Source organism: Pelecanus crispus, chromosome Z (genome assembly GCF_030463565.1).
Source record: "Pelecanus crispus isolate bPelCri1 chromosome Z, bPelCri1.pri, whole genome shotgun sequence".
Taxonomy (NCBI): Eukaryota; Metazoa; Chordata; class Aves; order Pelecaniformes; family Pelecanidae; genus Pelecanus; species Pelecanus crispus.
Window position 1 is genome coordinate 52,298,535 of NC_134676.1, and position 17,214 is coordinate 52,315,748.

The following is a 17,214-nucleotide window of genomic DNA, read 5'->3' on the forward strand; positions in this document are numbered from 1 at the left end:
TGACAATAGAAAACATACAGTACTAAGAACTAATAGCTCAATGGAAGACTGAAAAGCAGCATTCATTGTTATTGTAATATGGAAGAGAGTAGAAATTAAAGGAAGTCTGATCTAAACTCTCAGTTGAAGGCAGATTTTGACATTCTATATAAATTTACAAAATAGGATGTATGGATGAGATTTGGTTAATTTCAGAAGGCACCTCAAGGCTAAAAGGCTTTTATAAATCTATAATCCTTTCATTGATCAAAAATAAAACATTTTATTGCTGCTATTCAAATAGCAAACAAAAAGCTTGTCTTGTTCTTCAGTCTAACAAGGAATCCTCCCCCATTAAGCAAGATTAAATTACAGAAAATATAGAATAAAACTGAAGATGTCACAACTTTAGAAATACAGTGACTTTCCTTGTGTGCTTTCAAGTCAGTGAAATAGTGAAAGAAGAGTCACTTTTTGCCTTTGTGATGTTAATAAACTATAGACCATGTCAGTCACTCTGCTCTGGGCACTGAAGTACCATTTCGTCATCGCTGTCCCATGTGCAGTACTCTTAGGAATAGAAGGTAAGAACACTCTGATGATTCCCACGAACAAGGAGAATTGGTGGCAGATCTTTAGAAAGAGCTTCTAACCAGGCCATGTATAGTGCACTAGAAACTGCACCTTTTCGTGCAACTGGCAAACTCCTACAATTCACAAAGAAAAAAGTATTCAACAGTTAGAAAAATATGGTGAAGTACAAGTCATATCATATAAATATGAAAGTATGATTCTACAAAGAGGTAGATATTAAGACAAATTTCCTAACCTTTTTAGGTTTTAGGGTTTTTTTTTCCCCCCCCTCAGAATTCGGTTAATGATTTGAGAATTCTATCTTAAGCACCAGAGGCCTTTACATCTATCTACCCCTCACTTTTGGCCTCTTACCACCATTACATATCAGGTAGCTTCATGGAGAATTCTCCTCAGTTGAAGACAGTTTCTTGAAAGACTCTTCAAGATTTTAAAATACAGCTTTTTCTTACAATGCCAGGTTGGTGCAGCCTAATATTCCTTCTCACAATCCTTCCAAAACATGTCATACTCATTTCTTTTGTAAAAACTGCTGTAAGTCTATTTGCCCTACTCAAACTTCACTCGTAGTACTACTTCCTGGAGCTCTGAAGCAGGCTCCTAAACAAAAACACAGCAAAGAAACCTACAATCTGCATTCTGCTTTTTTACACCAAAAGTAATTCCATGGAAATCCATCAGCAGGACAATGATCTAGCTTTATCTATAGATATTTGCTAGAAGAAAACTGAAAGGAAGGACCTGAAAGAGAGGGGAATAGTTGGTGTGTGGGAGTGGAAGGAATGTGAGAATCCTGAGCTGCACTACAAATGTGGAGGTAACCACCTAAAGCAGCGTATCAGAAGAACAAAACCACACAGACTGTTTTTCATTCATCAGTATAGTAGCTCCATATTTCTAACAAATACTTCCAGCACTGAAAACTTCTTGAGTATTTGTATACTTTAACACCAAGGCACAGGCTTTTTCCTAACCTGTACCTATACATATTTATATTTCAAATTACAGTCCTATTATATTAGGATAACAGTACAAATCATTTACTTACATGACAATTATGTTAGCTGTACTTGAATGTTCTTTCAGCAACTCATTTAGCCTAATCTGGCGATAAGTCTGTAATTAAAATGAAACTTGTTAGGAAGGTCTTTCATATAAAAACTACAAAAAGTTCATTTATTCAAGAAAAATGAAAAACAGTTATGATCAATTGGTATGAGTCATTTATAGAAACATGTACTTCCACCTCAGTTTGGCAACTTGTTCACTTTTCCAAAATACCTGTGGTTGCAAGGCTGGGAGAGAAGAAAGCAGTAAGCTTAAAATGTGCAAATAAGCCAAAGTACTATGAAAGCTAAATTTAAGATAGTTCCTCTAATAGCGACACCATCCTCCATAGCTCCTGGAAGCAAAAGCCCCTTATGCTCTCTTCAAGGTTCTTTTAACTATATCCTATAAGCTCATAGTGAGCAGGTCTTACAGAGGTAAAGCCCCATCTTCATCTGGTAAATGTATCTCCATAATGGGCCTCCATTTTTTTACTACCCTGTTCTGTCTTAACATCTGAGGTAGCCTCCTCAGTAATTTTTGTTCTCTTCTATGTCAACTAACTTTCTAGCAAACATTTTGAGTTAACCATTTTTTACAGTTCCATTGTTCTCAGATGAGCTGAAGCCTAGTTAGCCTGTGGGCTAGTGTCTGCAGAAACAATTAAGCTATCAGCAGACAAAAGAATAAATCACTTCAGTTATCTCACTGAAGTGAGTTTTGGCAGTATTTGTAGACATGAGGAACAGCAAGGCATCAAGCAGTTCATTAACTATAAAGCAACTGTACTTCACAAAATCTTCCCTCTCCGGTCCCTTGGTAATACGCAGTTACAAGATCTCAGCAGCAGCTGCCAGTCAGTCTGTACCTACCTGTTAAACAGATTCCTCTCCCACCAAAGGACCTCCCACTCCCAAATCCTCCCAAAAGTTGTAAAAACCCAGACAGAAAAAAAGAAGATAAGGGTGCAATATACTCAGGACCGTCTTGAAGAACTTCAGATCACTGTCTGTCTTTACATACTTGTCTGTATCTGCATCCTGTTATAGGACGCTACCTGAGTCTCCTCCATAGAAGCACTTGAGGAGGAATACCTTTCATGTCTCTATAGTGCACAACTGCTTGGGAAAAGTGCCAAACCTTTAATTGCTCCTTAACACCACAATTAGATGGTTGGGTTTGGTTTGGTTTTTTTTTTTTTTTTTTTTTTTTTTTTTTTAATAACGAAGCAAAAAATGTTAGTTTGGTCAAAAAAATCAGACAGACAGCCGAATATAGACTATATTATTCTAAATTAACTGCTGAAATACTGTAGAAAAGCAGTTTAGCCTCCCCCACCCCACCCCCTGAATGCAGAAACATTTTTTGTTTGTTTGTTTGTTTTGTGAACCATCTGAATGGTTTTAGATGCTGCTTTCCATCAGCTATTCATAAAAACAGCTATGGAAGAGAGAGTAACAAGAATGAGCTCATTGATATTACATCCACAAATGCAGTAGGAGAAAAAAGTTTAACAACATTTAACATAACACTAAAGAATACAGAACCTTTGTTTTGTAAAGCTCAAGTTCATTATCTGTTATCCTCCATGGTTCATCCTCCTTCATTTTATCTGCAACTTCTTGTTCTTTATCATCTTCATGAAGTCGGAAGGGCTCTATCATTTCTTCAAAAGCTGCAATACTGGAAAAATTAAGCAAACAGCCATATTAAAACAGATACGAGTATATGTCAGCAATGATTTTCACGCTATCAGAAAGTAAGTTTTATTACCATGTAAAAATAAAGCAAACTGAAATTTTTTCACTGCCAATTGTGGTTAGAACATCAAATCGGCTATTTCTATACACAGACATAATTCAACAAACAATTAGGGACATCTGTAGGAGCTTTCACTGTTCATCATGCAACTAAATATAAAGTTTGAGGAAAAAACCCCCAGCTTCATTGTTAAGAGTTTTACTGCAATTGTTTGAAAGTTGAAGAGTACTTCCTTAGAAAATGTATAGTAACTAACAGTAGCTTCTTCAGAATTAAATTTGAAAGGAAAGAGTTTACATGTCACACTAAAATAGCCAGCTATGAGGTCTCCTGCTAGTGCCATTAGGAATTTGGCTTTGATATTTTTATTTTGCTTCTTTTTAATCTTTCCGATACAGTCCAAGAGCCACATTCAAATGCAAATAACCATATCTATCTTGTTTAGTCTTCCTGTTGCACTTGTTAGAGTATGAGGCATTACTTTGAATTTACTTCAACTTTAGCAAGAACTTTGAAAGAAAACCTTCTAAAGACCAAAGAGGCATTCATTTGTACTAGAAAGAACAACTTACATTACCCTACTTTCTCTACCCACATTAGGATACTTGAAGAGCAAACAAAGGCTGCCACAAGTTATGAAAGTAACTTGCTTCAAATAGCCCTAGCATATGAGATGCAAGAAAAACGAAGAAGATTTTTAGCAGAACATACTGGAATTAATGCCTTACATCCAATGAAATAACTGCATTTTGATGCTATTTGAATGTTTTGGGTTTTTTTTTTTTTTAAAAATAAAGATGACAAGGTATGGCCAATCTTCTGTGGTTCCAAATTACAGCGTGGAAAGTTTAACATACATTGAGGAATACTTCATAGGATATATTGTAGTATCAGTATGGGTAACGTGTTAGACTCAATACAGTTAAACACTCCCCCCCATGCCCATTTGCTAACTGAGATGTTCCTGTTCCTCCAGGAAACCCCCACACTACTAAAACAAACTTTTTTTTTTTCTACCCTTGGTGGTCTTTACTGAAGGTAGTTGATACAACGACTGCACCTTCATCAAAAGGGAAAAACCAAATGTGATCTGCTATTTTTTGGCTGAACAAAAAGGATAAGTATTAACAATATTCTATTATACAGCACAGCAACTGTTAAAAATAAATCATCTTCCTCCACTTAGTTTACAGCTATTGTTAATGCCAACTGGTATCTTAAAAAGGTTTTGGATATATTGTGGGGAATGTATCCAGAGAGATAGAAAAAATGCTATCAGAAGACATAACTCATGGGTCACTTCTAAGAAATAAAAATAATTCCATGCAATTATACAATCTCAACATTTTCTGCATAAATTTGTTGTACCTCTAAGCTTATACATTTTACAGTAGCATGCTCCCAGGAAGAAGACATTCAAAAGCATCAGAGTGCCAGAAGTACTCTACCAGTTTAGTTGCTTGATATATTCTATACATTTAAGAAAAGGTGATTAAAAAGCAGGGTATAAAAGAATCTGTATTAGCATTTACCATTTATGTAAGTTATAAAATGGTGTTTCCTGATTTGCATGACATGTCAAATTATTCATATACATGCATATCCGTGTAAAAGATATTTTTCACAGCTTCAATATACTAAAAGGGAGGATATTTTTGGATCTTGCACATTGTTATAAATTTCTACTGAAAGCCATCTACAATTAATATTTAAACCTGAGAATCAGAAATATCACATGTATGATCATTCCTGTGTACATTGAAAGTCCAAGCAATGAAAAAAAAAGAAAAAATAGATCAGGCTATTTGAAGACCAAGCTTGTTACAGTAAACAAAGACTCCAAGTAAGACAAAGACCATTTAAGTTTTTGTGAGCTTTCTTCTTTTTTTAAACTGTGTTCTTCTAAATTTAGTATTACAGTCTAAGGGCCAGATATTTAAAAAAATACAAAACTCTATGTTGTTGGATGTAGGAGCTATTGCTGAATTTATTTCCTGCATTTTTGTGAAACACTGGATGTCACAGGAACTACTCTATCAAAACTGTTATATTGGAAAGAATGAAGTATTTAAATTCATTAAAGACATCAAGAATTCAACTAACAAGTAAGTTGTTTTTCTTTCGAGACTTACTTTTCTTTCTTTGGCTTAGTATTAATATCCCCAAGTACCATAATGTCCGAGAAGTCTATCCGAAATTTGCTGAGCAAAGTAGCCATCCTGTATCAGAAAAACAAGCATTTATGCATGATCAATTTTTTATTATTTCACCGGGTAAAACAGCTATGTGTTTGGTAATAAAAACACAAGTTTGGGGGGGGGGGGGGGGGGGGGGGGGGGGAAGCAACTTAAATGCGGTAGGGGGAAAAGGAAAGATCAAATTGACCTGGCACACATCTATAAATCAACAACATGCTTTGGAAAAAAACCTCTAATTTAAACCCATGAAACTAAGAAGAGCTCTCCCTTAAAGACAACCTCAGAAAATATTTTAAAAAGAAAACATCAGCATCAGACAATGCTGCAGAAAAGTTAAGTTTAACTTGAGGTATCTCATCCAAAAGAATCTGGAGGAAATGGAACTTTTTTTGGAGAAAGGGAATAGAATACGAGTAGATATGAATTGATTACACCTCAACCAAAGAACAATCAAAAGGCTACTAGGAATAGAAAGTCATCTACTATGTAACATGTTCTATTAGCATTTGAAATGACTGAAATGAAAATTTTTAAAGGCAAACTTACGCTCTTCTGTCATGATCAATCCTGTTTATTTTTCCACCAATGAACACTCTGATCTTACAGTCTTTCCACTTCTTCTTGGTTGTAAGAAGATACGGAATCAACAATGTCAAACCTGCATTTTGACCAGAATTTGGGAATGATTCAGAAAACACAGCATCATGTTAGAGTTTAACAGTACGAATTTTTAATCTACGATGAACTGACTGAAAGATATCTATTAACAATTAGTTCAAAATTACTTCAATAATTTTTTTTCAACATTTGTTCTTGAAGTGTAAAGCACATTACCTCCATCATCAAAGAGCCACCAGACATCAATATTGCTTTTGCCTTGTTTCTTCTGAAACTGAGTACTAGCATCAAGAAGTCTTTGATCAGCCAAGTTCAGAGGAGAAGATGGGCTCTTTGAACCTGGAAAAAAGTATGATGAAATTTCATTTTTGAAGTGTTTTGCTTAATCACCCTGAAATTAATCAAATGCAACTTCTTAATACTTTGTGATATCTCTAAATCTAAATAAAAATTGTTTCCTCCCCACAACCCAACTCCAAATTTTGATTGAATGGATATAAACTGAGCTATATTAAGGGAGTCTGCAAACTCGTAACTTCAGCAGTTAAAGATTTAAATTGAACTTAACTAACTTCGCATACATACTTCAGATACTTCAGAGCATTAGGTCATGTACTGTTGCTACCTCTTGCAAATGACAAAACTTCCCTAAAAACATGTAGGGATTTACAAGTTTAATTTTTACAAGTATTTACAAATATTTACAAGTAAATACCATGTCCTAAGCACTTTTCTTCTTTCCTTAAATCCATTTTTCTTTAAGCATGTGGTGAAAAGAAAAGCTAGTTCTGCATATTAGAATTCTATCTTTTGCAACAAGTATTGTTTTGCATGTGCAAGGCTCCAAAGCACAATACAGACTATTTTGCATAACAAAGTTATTGGATTTGCTGAAAACACCACAACAGTGGCATTTGCAATTAGATTAATACAGGTAAATACATTTTTCTAAAAATATAGAACAAACTAACCCCTTTCCCTTAATTAAAACCTCAGTTTGAACAAGATCCAGGAGTTTGATACTCATCTCAGCCCTTATTTTATTAGGAATTTTTAAATTTAGAGTACATCTGTAACTGATTTACATTAATATACTACTTTACTGCCTATTGGGACTTCTTCCAAACTGCCATCTTGTGCTTCAAGATGTAATCTCACTTTCCATTATTAAAACACAACAGCTTCTAGCTGTTGAAATTATGAAGACAATGTCAAAAAGTTAGATGAATCTTAGTTAAGGCAAAGATATTTGCTTAACTCAAAAAATGGCTGAAGTAAACCAGAAAATGAAAACTGCTCAATTCATCTCTCAAAATGCTGTTTATTTGAATGACTGTTTTGCATTATTTCAGATGTTAATCTCACTGAGTGGCTATATTATGCCTTAATCTGCAAGCTATTGAACAGTTCCAAGTAACAGATCAACAACTATGGCTTTAGAAGATCTACTGAATAGATTGACGGAACACTTCCACTATACCATTACTCCTAAATCAAGTAAGGACCAAGACGGATACCTGAGACACAGAGAACTAAGCAAGCTTCCTGAACACATTTCAAATGTTATTTAAGAACAAATGTTTAAAAAAAAATTCCAACATTTGTATCTTAGACACATGCACAATCCTTCCTCAGCAGCAACTTATTCTGGGAATTTCCAAAAAGTTGCATTTTTCCATAACTTAATCCCTAAAGATGAAGCACATTCCAAAGCAGATATGAAGAAACAAATTAACACTGCATGGTTGATATTTTCCCCTCTCTCATATATATGTGTAGAAAGAAGTACAAAAGGAAAACTGAAATTAACAATGCAAAAGAATGATTTAACACAAAAAGGTGGAAAAATGCCTGCCTTTTTTCAACAGTGGTTGTGTTGGAGTCTTTCCATCCTCGTCCTCCTCTGGAAGATTTTTAAAGATACAAAATAAAAAGGTTAAATTCCTTTGTGATGTTAATGAAAATACTACTAGTGTATATAAAAAAAATTAGAAAATAAAGATGTAGAATGAAGTGGATTTTAATACAAAGAAAAGCACACAAATGCAGTCTACCAAATCCTGAGATTTATATGTACTTTAAAAAAAAAAAAAAAAAATCACTTTGCTCACTTAACTATTAAGTCACTCCAAGCTTTTATTTTAGAAGGAAGAGCAAAGTTGGTTATGGTCATGTCAAAGTATCCTGAATGATTTGTGTCTGTTAACATGCATATAATATTGTAGTCTGAGGTGAAAAAAACTTCATAAATTTAGCAGACTTCAAATCACACTTAATATATAGACGTGTGGCACAATTCTCAAGCAATTTTTAATGCCTGTCAAACTCATTAGCAAAGAAAATCCATGTTAGGTCATTGTCTACCATCTGTTTTATTTGGGGAACTAGATGTGAAAGATTTATTTTACATACTGGTAAGCTCTAAACCGAAGTACATAAGTGATTAGACATCAACGGCTAGAAAAGCATGACCCACTTCTGTTCCGCAGACACAAAAATCCCTTAAATAATTCCTTGGCAAGGGGAGAGAGGAACTGAACAGGGAATAACAGAGAGAGATAGAGAACTCAAATTTCATTGCTAACTAGCAGGTTACCTTTATGTAGAGTGGTAGTTCTTTCACTAGATGATGGAGCAAAAGCTATAGAAGTGTCTGTCTCGGCCTTCTTGCTGTAATCCACTTTTACTATGACATCCTTGGTACATGGAGATTTTTCTTGGGATGACAGTAACTCTTCTTTGAGAAAGCAAAGAAACACATTATAAACCACTTAATTGCTCCAAATGGTATCAATATAGATATGCGACTGAGATGGTTCACAGTAGGTTAAACTCTACTGCAACTGTTATGCTATGGCAAAGAGAGGAAAAAAGGAAGCAGAAAACAACAATGAAAAAATTTTATATGAACTGCTTCAGAGTACAAAGAGGCTCCTCCTCTGAGGAGAGCTGTAATTTCCTGCTACTTCCTTCCCAGATTTTAGGTGTTGATTGCATTACCACAGGCTAAACATAAAACAGAGCTAGCTAATACTGAGGAGGTACAACCAGAAGGAAAATAAATTACTTGGGGAAACATTTTCCATTTCCACTCTAACTCCAAGAGGAAGAGGAGCTTTAGACAAAGCCCAGAACAAGTATGTCTCACAGCCAAGTTTTTTTCCCAGGTTTGGCTTCAGTAGAGCTACTTAGTAGCTGTCAGAGTTAAAGCAAACTCACAGTCCCCAGCGGATACTAAGACTCTTCTGACACCTTAGTGTTATATTTCCCAGTCTTCTCAGCAGCTTTGTTTTCACACTGCAGATTCACTCCTTGCTGCTGCTCATACTCCTCTGCCCTCTTGCACACAGTGACAGGCTCTCTGCCTCTCCACAAATCCTAAGACATTCATATGTTTCCAGTGAAGGAACAACCCTCCCCTCTTTCAGGAGGATGCCCCCCTACAGAGCTTGTGTCACAAGCATTCTTCTTCATTGTAGCAACGTTGTATAGAGCAAGCTACAAACAAATTAGACATTATCAATTCAGTAGACAGTTGCCAACAAAGCAACTAGTGTGTGTAGCGGTTGGCAACCCACACCAGACCCATAACATTCTTGGATCATGCAGCATTTATTGTAATTTTCATTATTTCCAGACTTGGGTACCAAATACTTGATACCAGTTTGGCAGCCTCTTTAATTTGTTTCAGTAAGATAGTAAATCCTTGGGAACCAACTATATGCAGCTTACAAATACAGAAAGTTGAAACACACAGAAACCCAAGTTCTGTTGCTGAACATGGGTTATTCTTATTTCACATTTCAGACTTGCTGATTTCAGTGATTTTTTTTTTTCCTGTAAGTAGAGTGGTGTTTTGGTTTGTTGTTTTTTTAATAATTTATCTTTGTTTAACATTTTCAGAAAGCAGTATTAAAAGGGAATTAGAACAGCTATTCACCAGATGAAACAAAATAAATCTTACCTTGGCCTTCAAGGTGAGAGATGTCCAGGCCCTCCTTTAGGCGGATGACAACTACACCATACTGAATGTCAAAGGCATCACTGAACAAAAGGAACAAAAATAAAGTATTTTACAACTTTTTCTTTCCCAAAGGACCTAGTTTACACACCCTCTTTGAACAAATTCTAGTGATTAAACACTGCCATTTAAACTGCCAAATCATAAATTTGTTACAATTTCAGTTTCAATTCCAAACTATCAACTGCATCAGTGAACTGAACACTATATCCTGAAAAGCAACACACAGAAAGGTATCTATTCCCTCTCCTCCCTCTCTCCCCTATGTAAACAGCAATTAAATGGAAGCAACATGAAACAGGTCAAGTTCTGCACAGATGATGATATCAAGATACACTGAGAAATCTAAGTTTTTGTTTCCCGCCATCAATAAAGGGACTTATTTTGAGTAATCTCCTTGATCTGAGAACTAAACATTTCTGACGTCTTTCCAAAACATTGGGGTATTAAAAATACCTACAAAATCGGATTACAAGTTAGCTATAATGTGCCTGTTCCCAGGAACTCACTCCTTTAAAAAATAAAGAGGCAAAACTCCATTATTGTAGAAACAAGCAAAAAGCCTGAATAAATGGCTAAGTAAAAGTGGAATAAAATGAAGGACAAAAAACCCCCCAAGATATAAGACAGAAAAACACGAACTTAACCAGATCATACAGTTTGCATTAGCCATTAATCAGTCCTTTTAATGTAAGTACCTCATTACAAACAACCATAAATCAGAGAACTCCCTCCCATGTCATTTCCACAGACAGAAATTTCTCAAGATTTCACGCATTAAACACTTTTCTTTAGAAGTAGGAAGATGATTAGAAATGTTCAAAGCATCAACATGTTCTATAATAAATGCAAAAAAAATTTAGGTTGATTTAAGATGTTTTGTCCATTAGTGAGCATTTTAATTAATGATTTAATTTGTTAAAACTGTACAGATTAGATGTGCTTCTATTGTATACTTCAGAAAACTTCCATTTTCTACAGATTTTCCAGAAATATGCTTGACCTACAGTTATTACCTCTTGAAGTTTCCCTTTTGGGATGTGGAGAACCACATGACTTGTTGGCCTTGACAGATCTTCCAGCACAAGCCATTCGAAAGTAAAATAGGAAAAAAAGAAAAACCAAGAACTAACGAACATGTTTCCTTATTTTTCACTGCACTTGGTGCTCCTGCTTTTCTTTTAAGGAACTGGGAGAGTGGGAGGGTATAATTTTTTCCCTTTTCTGATCTCTGCCTGTAATTCCCCATCCTCTCTTTCTTTTAAATGCACAGCAAATGAGAATTGTAAAGCACAAATGAAGCGGGTTAAGCTGCACATAAGGAAAACAAAAACCCTTCTGTATAAGTGCCAGAAGCAAGTTTTGGTTTTCTTAAGTGTTTGTAGCACAAGTTATCCTATTAATTTTTCCACCAGAACTGGTCTGCCTTTCAATACTGTCAAATTACACTGGGATCTCCTTTCCCATGTCCTTTTTCGCTACTATATTACTTCGGGTGTCAGTGCTGTGTATCTTGTAAGTAAAATATTTCTTGTATATGAGAGCAAAGTTTAATGAAGATAGAACTTCAGCATAAGAGTTGATTCATTCTCTACTACACTTAAGCCGTGCAGAAGTAGTGTAGGAAAAACCCTGCTTTCAACAGAAATTATGCTTTAAAGAATTTAACAGACTGGCACATAAGACATCTCTAAAGACAGTAACTCTTAAATCTCAGACCACTGCCACAACTCTTTCTAGATGCAGAAAGAGTTATTATGTAGAAATCTGTTTAAACTATAAAGAATTGCTTATTAATTTCCATTATCTGAAAAAACCCAAGGTATTGAAGACTGCTGGATCAGCAAGATGGAAAATCTGAGTCTACCTGAAAGAGAGTTCATGCAACTAAGCTCTTCTTGACTTATTACCAAACGTACTGAAATAGAACGTAAGAGCTACACCTCCACAGTTTCTACTTACTGGAATAAATTGATATAGGTTTCAACGTCTCTCATGTCACCTTGTCTCCAGTTTTTCTTAAATCCAACAACAAGGGTGTTAGGTCTCATTCTACCCAGACCAGCAGCCTAAGAAGAACAAAACATATTTTTAAAAACTGTCCTATTGAAACAACTGAAGGTTCTATTATTTTCTTAAGCAGAAAACAAAGTGTTTTTCATCAAAGTTGTAAGATAACTTTGCAAAATGAAAATACTTTGAAGTATAAAAACACTTCCAGTTTCATGCTCATCTTCAGTTATCATTTTAAAAAAAAAATTTAAAGAGAGAGGAGTACCTGCATTAAGTATTGTCCTCCATCCCTTAAGTCCTCTGCATGCACTGGTGCATAGAAAGCCTTCATCTTGTTTTTAATTAGCCATCGTTGATATTTAGCCAAATCAGTTGACAGTTCCTTCATGGCTTGCCTCCGAGGACCCTTTCAAAATAAGGAAATAAAAAGAGGAGAGGGAACAAGAATTATGAACAGTTATTAAAAAAAAGGGGGGGGGCACTTTAATTTCCCTATTAGAACTCAATTCAGACTTGAAGAACCTCAAAACATGCTTCCACGCTACCAAAAAAAACCCAGAACAACAAAATACCAGGCATTATCAGCACCAAAGAATGGACCAGAGTCTCATTTTTAGGAAGAGGGTTGCTCAAGCTTTAGCAATCTTGTTCCTGCAGAGCACAACCCACTTCCCCAGCAGGTGGCACAAGCCTGTCCTCCAAAGCATAATATAGTTTTAAAAGGAAATAGCTTTGTAATAAAACATAGGAATATTTGTTTCAAGCTGTACAAGTGTGCTTCTGTGTGTACATAACCCTAATCAGAAAGCCTTTAGTCACAGTAGTATTACTTATGCAGTTTTATGTTGCAAAGTCATGCCCTCTTTAAATACTTTTTGTTACTTCCATCAGAACAAATCATTGTGTTCCTTCTAGACATCAAAATGCAGAATACAGGATGAGGTATAATCAAGAACACAGTAGCCCAGTTTTTGCAAAAGGATACAGACTGACCAAATGGACAGAGTTCATGAAGAATAAGGTAGTGCGTCATCCTTCTTGTGGGAAAGCAATTTTATGTAGAGAGAGGATACACTCCCAGAAAATCTCTAATCAGAATTGCTTTCCTACAAGAAGGCTGACACTACATTACTCTTTTCAGTACAGCCCTACTTTTGAAAGACAGTAATTTCATCTGTGATATCTTACCTCTCTAGTATTACTCAGTTTCTGTCCTTTGCACTCACTGAAATTTTAAGTTTCTATAGACAGAAATCAAAAGAATTAAAGTTTCTGAAGACAAAACTGGCCAATATTTGCTTAACAAAATGTATGTTCTGTGGATTGCATTACCTTGATTTGCTCTTATCTGTTCATTAGATCAGAAGCAAGTTGTATTTAGTAAGTGTGGTAAATTTAAACATATTTAAGAGTAATCAATCTTTGTGTTTAAAGTTGCACTTGCTTAAATGTTCCTAATAATGTGACAGAAAAAGTTTGGCCTTTAATACGAAGCTAAACTACACAATCCCAATATGCTAAAACATATTTACCAATGTTTATCAGAGAAGCAACAGCCTCTCTGTAGCTAACTGAAGTTTTGGTACAAATCATAATATGACAGCCACCTTGTATCACAGTTAGACAACTCACAAGTGATTTTGAAAAACAGTTACTTGAAGCTTGCTTCCTTCCCCCCACCCCAAAACCTCTACACTTCTGCCGTAGAAGATACTTCCCCCCACCCCGCCCAAGTAGTAAGAACTGCTGAAATTATGTCCTTGCAGAACAGCATTCCCACACCCCCAGCCCCAAAAAAACCCACACCTCATATCCTGACAAAAACCAGAGAAAGTTAGTGAAATACTAGGGGCTGGCCAGAAAGGGAACAGGAAAGGAAATACCTGTTCACATTCCTGTTTCACTTGCCAATTAAATTAACCTGATAACTGAAGGAATAAAAAACTACTTGAAAGGTTAAGAGCAGTTTTTAACTATTGGCTAAACTGATACTGAATTTACTGTTCAAGAAGGATTATTTTAGACCAGGCTTTGTAAGAAATCTACACAGGAATCAATCTCCCTGAAACAGTAACACTGAGAGGAAATCTAGCTGTATACTGTGCATCATTTTGACCAACTGCTCTGTCCAAAGCATGAAAGAGGGCATGAGACTGTATGACACACAGACAGGAAGAGACCCAGGCTGTAATCCAATGTTCACTTTACTCCTACAAAACTTCTTCAGCATTTAAGCAACAGATGATCAAAGGTACCAATTTTGCCAAGTTTCCCCTGTAGTATACCTAACTGGAATAGTGATAACCCATACATGAGTGGATCCTACCACTAAATCTCTCTTTTTGCACTTCTCAACATCTAATGATGCTTTCCTTTAAAAAACAAACAAACAAACAAACAAAACCAAACCAAAAAACCCACACACAAACAAGAACCACAAACAAAAAGCAAACAGGTTAAAAAAAAACCCCAAACCAAAAACCAAGGTAACTTTAAATTAAAGATAGAATACACTTACCATGTGTACGTGGCCACAGATCATCAAGCCCACATTCTTGGTGAAAGCATGGACAAGGTGAAGCAAAGCTGGACGTGCATTTGGAGCACCTGTCATAATTAAGCACTGAGGTCTAGAATTGTGAATAGATGAGGAATAAAAAAAAAGGTTGGAATTCATTTCATCTGGAGTTGTGGGTTGTTTTTTCTTAACAGAAAGAAGTTTCTTCCAAATATTGGCCATAAGAACATAATCATCACCATCACTGGAAAGGTAGTAACCTCATCTACTTTTACGAGACTATGTTAAATTAGGTAAAGATGAATTTTTCCACAACTGTCAGCAGACCTATGATTAACTGGTTCCAAACTTAGTAATCCCACTAAATCTGAAAATTTACACATTTAAACAGATTTTAGACAAGACTAGGTCAGAGGGATGAATTTCTTCCCCCATTTCTAAGTCACATCCCTTTGCACTTTCTAGCTTAGATTCTTCTGTGCCCAACAGAAAAACTGGAATCATACACTTTACTTAAATTACTATCATTCAGAAGGAGAAGCCAAGAAACTGCAGGTAAGTTATTCTAGACAGCTTTCTAATCAATTGTGAAAGATGAAGACTTCAGAATGCATTTCAGGAAATAAATTTTTCATATCCTAAGAACCACCTGAAGTCATCCATCTCAATCTCTACAGCAGCTCCAGTTCATTTTCCATATTAGAATCATAGAACAGAATCATGGAATCATTTAGGTTGGAAAAGACCATTAAGATCATCAAGTCCTACCACAAACCTAACACCACCTTGTCCACCACTAAACCATGTTCCTAAGCACCACATCTACATGTCTTTTAAATACCTCCAGGGATGATGACTCAACCACTTCCCCAGGCAGGTTGTTCCAATGCTTGATAACCCTTTCGGTGAACAAAATTTTCCTAATATACAATCTAAACCTCCCCTGATGCAACTTGAGGCTGTTTCCTCTCATCCTGTCACTTCTTACTTGGGAAAAGAGACTGACCCCCCACCTCGCTACAACCTCCTTTCAGGGAGTTGTAGAGAGCGTAAGGTCTCCCCTCAGCCTCCTTTCCTCCAGGCTAAACAACCCCAGTTCCCTCAGCCGCTCCTCATAGGACTTGCTCTCTAGACCCTTCACCAGCTTCGTTGCCCTTCTCTGGACAAGCTCCAGCACCTCAATGTCTTTCTTGTATTGAGGAGCCCAAAACTGGACACAGTATTCCAGGTGCAGCCTCACCAGTGCCAAGTACAGGGGGACAATCACCTCCCTGCTCCTGCTGGCCACACTATTCCTGATACAAGCCAGGATGCTGTTGGCCACCTTGGCCACCTGGGCACACTGCTGGCTCATGTTCAGGCGGCTGTCAGCCAACACCCCCAGGTCCTTTTCAGCCAGGCAGCTTTCCAGCCAAGCCTGTAGCGTTGCATGGGGTTGTTGTGACTCAAGTGCACAACCTTGGCCTTGTTGAATCTCATAGAGTTGGCCTTGGCCCATCGATCCAGCCTGTCCAGATCCCTCTGTAGAGCCTTCCTACCCTCAAGCAGATCAACACTCCTGCCCAACTTGGGTGTCATCTGCAAACTTAAGTAAATAAATAAATATTGAACTGCTCTGGTTTAGAATGTATCTCTAGAACTCAAAACATTTTTTGCCATAGGCTAGAAACCAGTATCAGGCCAAAAATAATTCTCCTAAAGCCACTGTGCTTTAAACTGGATTACATTAAAGATCTGTATCTCCTTAGGATAACAATTAAAAACTCAGAAAGCTGTACTCTAGCTTCCCAAACAAAAGAGGTGAAGTACTTCCAATACAATCTTGAATACATACTGATGAGCAGACCATTCTTTTACTGTATCAGCACAAGCAGGAAGTTACACTTCTTACTTAAGAATTTTCCTATAGAGCTTGCTTCTACATCGAATTTTGCAACCCAAAATAGACTCACAGCAGACAGAAGTGAGGTTGCAATACTAATCACAGCTAGGTATTGCAAATTATTATTTAATGCCAGTCTTTAGATTTGCATTAGGCAAAGTTTGAAAATTGCTGCTCTTGATACCTAGGCAACAAAGAAGTTTCTGAATGTAGACTGTTTTTTCCTGTTAACAGTGCAACTTGATGTAATAGGTAATACAGTATTTGTAAATAAATCAGGGATTTTAATGTTACATTAGGACTTAGGACTTCAGAAAGAAGAGCCATTTCATAGTTTAAACTTCAACTTTTGTGGTTTATACCTAAAACAGCCAATTCTTTTCAGTTTGGAAGTGGAAAGCCCATTAATGCTCAAATTTAGTTTTACTGTCATATTCTTTGAGGTTGTGCTGATACCTATCAAAATCGGTTAACATACGTAATTTCAACTGTCTGTATGTATGCAACATAGACATTGTAAGCACCTACCCTGTACTTCAAGAGAATTTAGTCACTTCCAAGTGAGGCTACGGGTCAGAATTGG

The 17,214-nt window shown here is 36.3% G+C and overlaps 1 protein-coding gene across 1 annotated transcript in view; it reads right to left on the reverse strand.

Moving 5' to 3' along the window:
• Nucleotides 1-208: 208 nt before the first annotated feature.
• The window catches only part of SLC12A2 (solute carrier family 12 member 2), a 61,238-nt gene continuing 44,232 nt past the window's right edge, over nt 209-17,214 (reverse strand). Inside the window, exons 16-27 of the mRNA XM_075725826.1 lie at nt 14,750-14,861; nt 12,497-12,637; nt 12,181-12,287; nt 10,162-10,241; nt 8,794-8,934; nt 8,053-8,100; nt 6,414-6,536; nt 6,126-6,237; nt 5,514-5,600; nt 3,168-3,303; nt 1,622-1,689; nt 209-686 (exon numbers count right to left, since the gene is read on the reverse strand). Of these exons, the coding sequence (XP_075581941.1) occupies nt 551-686; nt 1,622-1,689; nt 3,168-3,303; nt 5,514-5,600; nt 6,126-6,237; nt 6,414-6,536; nt 8,053-8,100; nt 8,794-8,934; nt 10,162-10,241; nt 12,181-12,287; nt 12,497-12,637; nt 14,750-14,861 (1,291 nt within the window). The 3' untranslated portion in view covers nt 209-550. The remainder of the gene's footprint in view (nt 687-1,621; nt 1,690-3,167; nt 3,304-5,513; nt 5,601-6,125; nt 6,238-6,413; nt 6,537-8,052; nt 8,101-8,793; nt 8,935-10,161; nt 10,242-12,180; nt 12,288-12,496; nt 12,638-14,749; nt 14,862-17,214) is intronic.